General features: G+C 58.1%; 1 protein-coding gene across 1 annotated transcript in view; it reads left to right on the top strand.

Moving 5' to 3' along the window:
* The window catches only part of LOC116217200, a 1,790-nt gene extending 691 nt beyond the window's left edge, over positions 1 to 1,099 (top strand). Inside the window, exon 3 of the mRNA XM_031555651.1 lies at positions 1 to 1,099. Within this exon, the coding sequence (XP_031411511.1) occupies positions 1 to 357 (357 nt within the window). The 3' untranslated portion in view covers positions 358 to 1,099.
* Positions 1,100 to 8,937: the final 7,838 nt, after the last annotated feature.

Raw genomic sequence — 8,937 nt, 5'->3', positions numbered from 1 at the left:
GACTCCGGTGCCGTAGCCGTGCCCGGCCCTGTGCCACGCCGGGGCTGCGCGACCGCGAGGTGGCGGAACTGTCCCGGCACCGCTCGGCTCAGCACCGCAGCGCCGCGCCTCCCGCCCGTGGCTCCTCCGGGATCTTCCGTTCCCAATCGCGTCGTGTCGAACCTCTCTGCCCGCGGACGTTCCCTGCAGATGCTCTCCCCGGGACGTGCGCTGTTATGTGGTGTGAGGACGCGGGGCACCGACGTCCCTCGCTTCTCCCATTGTGTCACCCCAACCGGTGACACGGAGGCTCCGGCTGCTCCCTCGGGGTCAGCGCGGGGCACGGGTCCCTTCCAGCCTAACCACGAGGAAGAATAAAGGGCACAAGCGTGCCTTTAAATAGCGCGGCGAGGACACGCTCTCCCGAGAGGAACGCTCTGGCCGGGCTGGTGGAACATGCCAGTGCCAGGGGGGCGGCTCCTGGCCAGGTGCCCACCTCAAGGTCAGGCATAGCCCAGAGCAGCAGCACGGCACCAGCCTGGGGTTTCAGCGTGCGCAGGGCTGTGGTGGCAGTGGAGCTGGGTGGCACTGCTGCCCACAGCCTCCACTGGCCAGCAAGGGACTCGGCACTGGCACTGCGCCTGAGCTGATTCATATCCTGGACGTGCTGGCATTTGGATGGTGTCCACCCAGAGGGTGCGACAACAAGGATCAGATCTGACCTGCTGGCCCTGGGCCGGCTTGTTTGTGTGCGAGGCGCACAGTGACCGAGGCATGGCTGGCATCACCAAGGGAAGAACGGCATCCATGCAAACTCCAAGCCTGGGTTCCCAAACCTGGGTCCATCCCAGGGACGCAATGTGTGGCAGGACTGCGGTGTGCAGGGAACGCAGGGCTGGATGCAGAGCAGCACATACACAGGATCCCAGGACCTAAGGTACCTGCAGTGCTGCTCTGCTGGGGGGCTGAGCCCTGCAGATGGTGGCCACAGGGCCGGGAGATGGGAGCACAGGCATGAGCAGCACTGCTTGCTCCCGTCTTGCACAGCCAACACCTGAATTGTTTAATAAAGTGTGAAATTGCTTTCATGCTCTGCTACCTTTGCAGACACGGACCATCATTACTGCCTTCCTCCCACCCCCCAGCCAGCCGCTAGCTGCTGCTGAAGTCCCCACTGTCACAGAGCTGCCAGATGAGCTGCTGGCTCACATGGCGCCCAGCTCAGCTCCACAGCACAGCCACAATGCACCGTTCCCTTCTTCTCAGCCCCATAGCAGAGCTCCACTGCTGTGAATGCAGAAACAAAGCCATATGGCTGGGTTTGGGCTGCACACTCCATTTTTCCCCCCGTTCCCCTCTTCTGATGGCCCTGGGGATGCTGAGAGATGGTGCACACTGCAACATCAGCCTCTGCTCTGCAGGGAACACAGGACTGCCCCACTGCCAAGGTGGACCGATGGCTTTTGAGCCACCTGAACGTGCTCAGAAACCATTCGCAGTCTTAGCAGAGATAATCAATCACTGTGCTCCTGCTCTGGGCCTAGCTGCTGAGGATAGCTCTCCAGAGCTGAGGGCTGGCAAGGCTGGGGAGGACTGTGCTGCCAGCAGGGGAAACATCCCCTGGAGGGGACACAGATCTCTGCTCTTTCCTTCCTGCAGGAGGGCGGTCTGTGCCCCTCTGAGACAGGAAATGCCGAGGGAGCCAGGCGTGGGATGGATGCAGGGATCTGCAGGAAATGCCAGGCAACAGAGATACTTTGCCCCAGGGAAAAGGTGTCATGTTCTTCCAGCCACTGATAAAGTTAAACCCTTGATCTTGTTAAAGATTTAGTCCAGAAGGCGAGTTTAGATAGGACATGCACGCTGCTGGCACTGCCCAGGCACAGGGACAACTCTGCTGCTCTCCTTCCTGTGGGAAGGCTGCAAGGCTGCAGGATCAGCCCTGTCCCAGGCACAACAGCATCAGAGCAGAGAGCATCACAGCCCTCAGCTCTGCCGTGCTGCAGAGGTGGCATGGGGCGAGCGGGGGAAGGCTGGGTACAGCCTGGCATCGTGGAGCCCTGCGCCCCGTGCCCGGCTCTGGGTGATGGAGTGGTGCCCCGTAGCTCACCCTGCGCTGTAACCCTATAGCCCACGCTGCCCCTGCCACCTACTTGTGCTGCAGCTCAGCCAAATGCCGTGGGTGGGGGGAGGCTCTGTGCCACCGTGCTGTCAGCCTGCTCCTGACGTGAAATGAGTCAGCTGGAGCAGCCCTTACTGCTGCTACCCATCTCGGATAGCCGGGTGCCCCCCCACCGTTCCCCATATCCCTGCTGTGTCCCTGCAGCCCACAGCCTAGGATGGCGGTCCTGGAGCAATGCACCCTTCTCTCCCTGCCTGTACCTCCTCCCCTGGCAGCAGCCCAAGGCAGAGCCCTGCAGGCTGTCCCCTCCCCAAGGTGACCCTGCTGGCGGGTGTGCTGTGCTCCTCGGGGCTTTCCTGAGAGCACCTGAGGTGAAGGCAGCGTGCGTGGCAGGAGGTACGTGTGTGCAGGGCACAGGCTGCTGGGTTTGCTGACAGCTGCCCACAGTGACAAATGGCCTAAACCCATATCCCAAGGGCTCCTGCTGCACCTGTGGGTGGCCGCTCATGGTTGTCACAGTGGTACCCAGGACTGTAAGGGCATCCCAAATCCCCCAGGTTCTGTACATCCAAGCAGCTCCCAACTATAGGTGCGCGCTGCTGACAAAAACTCCCTTTGTGTGCTCAGCATCCCGGCTGGAATTCACCTAAACACACCCCAGGGAGGAAGGGATGGGTGAAGGGTGGGGGGAGGAAAGCTGCCTGCTGTTTGTTTTTGCTAATGAAGGCCCATAATCAAATCATTTCAATTTTAATTGTAAAGCCAGCAGGCAGATTTCTGTCTCCAGATGGGACGTGATAAGAATAGCTCAGGGCTAGCCATGTTCTGCCCTCACCTCAATGCCTGCCCAGAGGGATCCCCAAATAAGCCTGGGGAGCACTCAGGGTCTCTTCTGCTCCCCCATCCCAGCAAAGGGACCTGCAGGTGCTGTGCTGCACTGGGTGGGAGCAGTGGAACAGGAGTTGTTCCCCTGGTTTATACCCCAGGGTACATAAGATCTATTTGCAGCTTGCACTGACTGCCTTGTTTTTGGATGTTTGGATTTGTGAATAAGAGAAGGAAAGAAAAATAAATGGAATAAATGGGGTCCATTTGGTGTGTTTTTGGATAGCTGCAGTGCTAGCCTCCAGCCTCAGTGGGATATATTGAACCTGGAAACAAGCAGCTGGGAGAGGAGAAATTGTCTATACCCAGTAAGACCTGTGCCGTGCTCAGCTTTGTGTTTAGGCTGCTGGGAGCTGGGTGCCAGCCACCAAACCCAAGATGATGCTATTTAGGTAATTGCTGGATCCCTGCATCCTGTAAGGAGTGCAGCTGCTTGTATTTCTGACAGCACTCCTGGCACCCTCCAGGAGGGCTCCAGGCTGCAGGATGAATGCTGTGGAGCAGCACCAGCACCCCTTGGCCAGGCCTGCTCTCCGCTCTCCGCTCTCTGTCCTGCCCTCATGGCTGTGTCACCAGAGCCAGGCACACCAAATCCAAAGTCATCCCCAGGGCCGCTGCTGCCGGTGGGCTCACCCAGAGACCTGCTTGTCTGCTGCCCAGGGCACAGCCCACGCATGTGTCTGTGAGCAGTGGGAGCGCGGGCACGGAACAGCTGCTGGGAATTTCAATGACCGCTCATGAATGCCGGTTTTGTTTTGTCCCAGACGCGGCTGCGTTCTGCCTGGGAGAAGCAGCATTCAAATGTGGCTGATCACAGGGCTCTCCCCTGCAAATAAAGCTGGTCTGGGAAATCCGGGGAGAAATGGAGCTTGAAAAGAGCCTTGGAGTGACTCCTGCCCCTGCACGGCCCTGCCAAGGGAGCAGCGGGCACCCAGGACAGGGAATGCAGCGGTGGTGTGGGGACATGGGGACATGGGACCTGTGATACATGACATAGGCACTTGGGGACACCTGGACGTGGGAGCCAACTACGCTTCCCTACAGCCCCTGATGTGCAGCCAACACGGGGCTGGGCCTGGGGAGACAATGCCATACGCAGGACAGGGTCAGCAAGACTAGAGGAGAGAGCAGGTCTCCAGGGACAACCTGGAGGTGAAGATTTTGGCCTGGTCATTAGCTCAGGGTGGGAAACGCTGTCCTGTGACCAGGCTTATGCCACCAGTTGCCACCACTGACTCAACCCATGCTGTCAAATGCATGCTCTGGAGATCTGGTTCTGAATGGATAAACAACATTTCTTATTGCGATTGCTAATGGGATACCAGCCCATGACAATGTAGATACTTTAATAATACAGAGTTCTTTTAATGAAGAAGCTTAACAAACTAAATTACTTCTCGACATTTGTATATGTCATATTTGCTCATTTATGCATACAGTAAATGAAATGAACATTACCAAATAGTTAGAAAATAACAAGCATACACAAGAAGTGCACTTGTATGTAAACAGAATTGGGCACTGCTTTGCTCAGCACATGCTGCCTCGCGCTGCAGCTGGACATTCCCTCCCCAGTGCTACACAAAGCGGTGATGCAATGGCTGAGCTGCCCCCACTCATGGCCAAGGGTTCTGCAGCTGCTGCAGTTGTGACAGCCCTGGTTGCTAAACCCCTGTAGCAAATGGTGCTTGCAGATGGAGGGCTGCAGCCCTCACTTGGATCCTGGCCAGGAACCTCTTAGTTCATGGTAATGGTGCTCTGCACCACCGTGCACCTCCACGCCTCCGCTTGTCTGCGTGTGCACCTGTAAGTACGTGGGATGTGTGGGCAATGCACCCCGCTGCCTCCTCCTCCCGTTGTGTCACTCGGTGTGTTCGGATGTAATTCTCCTTCTGGTTTTCTGCTCAAGAGAATATTATGCCCAGCTCTTTGTCAGACAGGTGAGCTGTGAGGCTGTGTTCCTTCCCCTCCTAATGAGCCGAGAGTGCACGGGAGAGATGGAAATAGCCCTGGCTGACACAGATACCTGTGCAAAGCAGCAGGAGCCTGCACTTGCCTTTGTAATTGCATGCTGCATGGCGATGAGTCAGCCAGCCCTGCGCGGTGGGCAGCACGCTGCGGGATGTCTGCAGCCCGCACCATGCCAAATCGGTATCCATTGGTCTGGAAAAGTGCTGTGCCCCCCCTCAGAAAGGGTGCTCAAAACACAGCCAGCGCATGGAGAAGCTAGTGGGGAGAAGGATGGCAGCAAGAACATCTTGCAGCTTTTTCAGCTCTCTAGACACTTCCAAGCGGCAGGAAGGAGCGTGAGCTGTGATCGTGCTGCATTCTCTCTGTTGCTATGTGCAGAACTGCTGCCTGCAGCGTTCAGGCCTGGCTGCAGGGCTCAGCCCTCAGCTGGCATTGCCCACTCCCTGGGACCAACCCAGAGTGATGCAGAGCCCCAGGGTGCCGTTATTGCAGCCACCGGCACAGGCAGCCCTGCAGATAGGGACGAGGCGGGGGACAGCGGGTGACATCAATGGGATATGACACATGCTATAAGCGCAGTGCGAGAGCTGGAGTGAGAGAGTAAGCAGGAGGGACACGGAGCATACGGCACAGCTCCCGTCGGGCCCTGCAGGCACACAGTGCCAGCGCTGCACGAGCTGCTCGTGGGAGGTGCACTGTGGTGCCCAGCCCAGGCAGCACCGGGGCACAAAGCTGTGTGCAAGGAGCAGCCTCTCTGCGATAGAGTGCTTCTGGGACCCCATGGAGACACTGTCCCCAAACAGGACAGGCTGCCAGCCTTGCAGCGTGCCGGTGCTCAGCTCTGGTGTGCAGTGCAGGGACTGGGTGCACAGTTGCCGTGTGCCACTCCCTGCAGAGACGTGAGTCAGCAGCAGCACTGTGGGGAGACGGTGGGCATCCCGGGGTCCTTATACAGCCCACGCATCTGGCAGCAGCCCCATTGCATAGGAGACCTCCCCGCCCTCCTCAGCTCCTTGCTCTGGGAAATTCCCATCTGTTTCAGCAGCTAATCCTCAAACCCCACGTGTCTCTCTCCACAGGTTTCCTCTGCAATAACAGCCTGACTTCAGCATGTTCAGGGATGCAGGTTTGGAGAAGAGCATGCTGCAAAAGCAGGCTGGACCAGCAGAGCCTATGCTGAAGCAGCTCCATCCCTGCCTCTGCTGTGGGCTAAGAGCTGCAGCACGCCGAGCCCTGGGGCAGCTGCGATGTCCATTCCACACGGGGGTTTGTGTCACAGTGCAGCATCGCTTTGGTGGAAGAGCAATGGATCCCGAGGAGAGGAGCCCAGCAGAGACGCTCACTGCCACATGGGGCCACCAACACAGCTGGGAGCCCTGGGGACAGTCCCGCGGTGCCTCATTTAACGTATCATGGAATCATTAAGGTTGAAAAAAACACAACGACCATCTAGTCCGACCATCAGCCCATCACCCACGCAGGTACAAGGAGAACACGCCATTGAGTGGGGATGGCGAGCTCCTGGGGAACCCCGTGCTGTAACCAGGAGGACCCCACTCACCGTTGCCTCCCACCCCGCGCTGCTCAGCCCTTACAACATCTCCCCATCCGCAAACACAGCGGCTGAAACCCGAGCACGAAGGCGGGCGCTGGCGCGGGGTGGCTCCGGCCCTGGCGCCGCTCATTGGCTCCGCTCCGCGTCCCGCGTTGGCCTTTGGCAGTCCGAGGGCGCTCAGCCCACGTCCCCCCCGACCGCTGCCCTAATGACACGGCTCGCCCTCCCAAAGGGCATGTGCAGGCTTCTTGTTATATTTTACCTAGGCTCTGTTATCCCCGGAGCCGACGCTGGCGTGGGAGCGGGGTTGGGGTCGGCACGCTCAGCCCCGTAGTGGGGAGGCTGCAGGGCTCCTCCTCTTGCAACGGTCTGGGCTGCCTGCCCCTCTTTGAGGAACATCAGGAAATTTCTGGTGCCTGAGATTATGAGAGGTGGAGAGAGTAAAAACCAGCTTGGCCATATCACGGGACAGAAAGTGTCATTGCTTGGGGATGTTGGCTCCTTTGGGGCTGGGGCTGGAGGACTGCAATTGGAGGAGTGCCTATCTGCCCTGGCAGAGGGCTGAGAGCTGCAAACCGTAGCTGACACCTCTTTAGTTACAAGAACCAGCGGGCCTTGAGCTCTGCCAGCCCTCCTGCTTGCAAAACTCAGGTTTTGATTTAGAGAGAAGTCACAAACAATTGATAGTGAAACTGCACGATGCTCTGCGTGCAGCCAGAGAAGGGAGCATGCACACAGTGAGCACTGCATCCTATTCACACCACTACGGGCAGGACACGCTGCATCCCCACCTGATCACTTCTGAGGAGGCAGAACAAAGCAGTGAGACATCTTGTCCTCCTTCACCACCTCCCTGGGGCTCTCCGTTCTATAGGGGAAAAGCACCAACCAGCACAGAGAAGCGAAAGCGCAGTGAAAGCCCAGGCAGGAGCAGAGGGAGCATCCAAACACCGCTGTGCAGCCACGTCAACAGCTGTACTTCGTCCCCCAGGATCCTGTCAGACCCCAGGGACACAGCCAGCAGCACGTCCTCTCTGCGAGGTGTCTCCATTGTGCTCCACCTGCGCTGTCCTCCACTCACCTCCTGGCACAAGGGCCTGTCCCCAGCTGGCCTTGCCCAGTCTTGTGGCCAAATGGAGCCCTGTGCAGAGGAGCAGTTGGGCGGTGTGGGCTGTGTTTGGCTTTGCTCTGCTCCTTGGGTGCTCGCATACTCAGCTGGGAGAGGTGTTTTTGAAACTCAGAGCTACGGGGATTAGAGTTTCGAGCCTTTTACAAATGATTCTCATAGATGGTTACTTCCCATTTGAGTGCAACTCATATAAAGGAAATCACGAGATACACGAAGGAGAACCTCACTTGTCATTCAACAGATTCCGCTTGAAAGCCCACATTCAGCATGAGGCCCTGCAGCCCCGCTTCTCCCCGAGCGAGGCAAACACCGCTGCCGGCAGCTCACTTCTCCCTGTACTGCATGCAAAGGGGCACTGGGGCCGCATTGCAGGACCCTGGGAACACAGTCCTCCTCTGCAGGAAACCACTCGTGTCCCAGAGCCATTTCCTGCCCCCGTCCCTCCTGCCATATGCGGTGGTCTGGGCTGCAGGAAGCACTCTGGGGCAGGGAGCCCTTAGAGAAGGGAAGTTTTACTGCGGTGAGGCAGTGTGAAAAGCGCTTTGGGTTGCAGTGTTCCTTAACAGTAATCAGCAGTAAAGCAGCACCACATGGGGAAGAGCTTTGGCAGTTTCTCACTTCTTCCATCCCAGCAGCAGAACCCACATCCCAGCTCTCACCCACCTAGTGCTGCCTGTGACACTGTTGGTGCAGAGCTCGGGGCACAGGAATGCTGCTGCTGCCAAAGGGTCTGCAAAGAGCCTTTGGAACAAGAGCAAGGAGAGAATGCTGATGGGCAGCAAGGCTGGGCTGCTGGGGGAAGGGAACCTCAACACAGACATCCAAATACAGCACATCCCTCCCCACCTCACGGCCTTGCCACATCAGCAGCTGGACGCACAGGTGTCCGGCACCGAGCCCTCTGATGGGACTGGAGGCTGCAGCCCCACGAGCTGCAGGTGCTGCCACTCGGCTCATTGGGCAGCAGCTAATTCAGGCTGCAGCAGGGAGCCCTGCTCCTTCCCGTGTAATTGCAACGGGTAAGCAAATAGAACATTCGTGAGATTTTCATCCCGTCATCAATTATTTCTAACAGGGCTTTTAGCGTGCATATGCCTCAAAACCTGAGACAGAAAACGATACACGTGACATCGAGATGCTCGCTGTAGGCACACTGCTGAGACGGAGGCGGCCCGAAGTCCTTCTGCCTCTCTCTTCTCCCCACTTTCTGTCTCCCGGAGCAGCTCTCCCGCCCGGAACCCCCCCGCTCTCCTGCAGCCCCTCGGGACGCACCCCGCGGGCGGTGCAGCTCAGAAC

This window comes from Meleagris gallopavo, chromosome 15 (genome assembly GCF_000146605.3).
Source record: "Meleagris gallopavo isolate NT-WF06-2002-E0010 breed Aviagen turkey brand Nicholas breeding stock chromosome 15, Turkey_5.1, whole genome shotgun sequence".
Taxonomy (NCBI): Eukaryota; Metazoa; Chordata; class Aves; order Galliformes; family Phasianidae; genus Meleagris; species Meleagris gallopavo.
The sequence above is the reverse complement of the archived record's forward strand: the minus strand, read 5'-3'. Positions and strand labels throughout refer to the sequence as shown.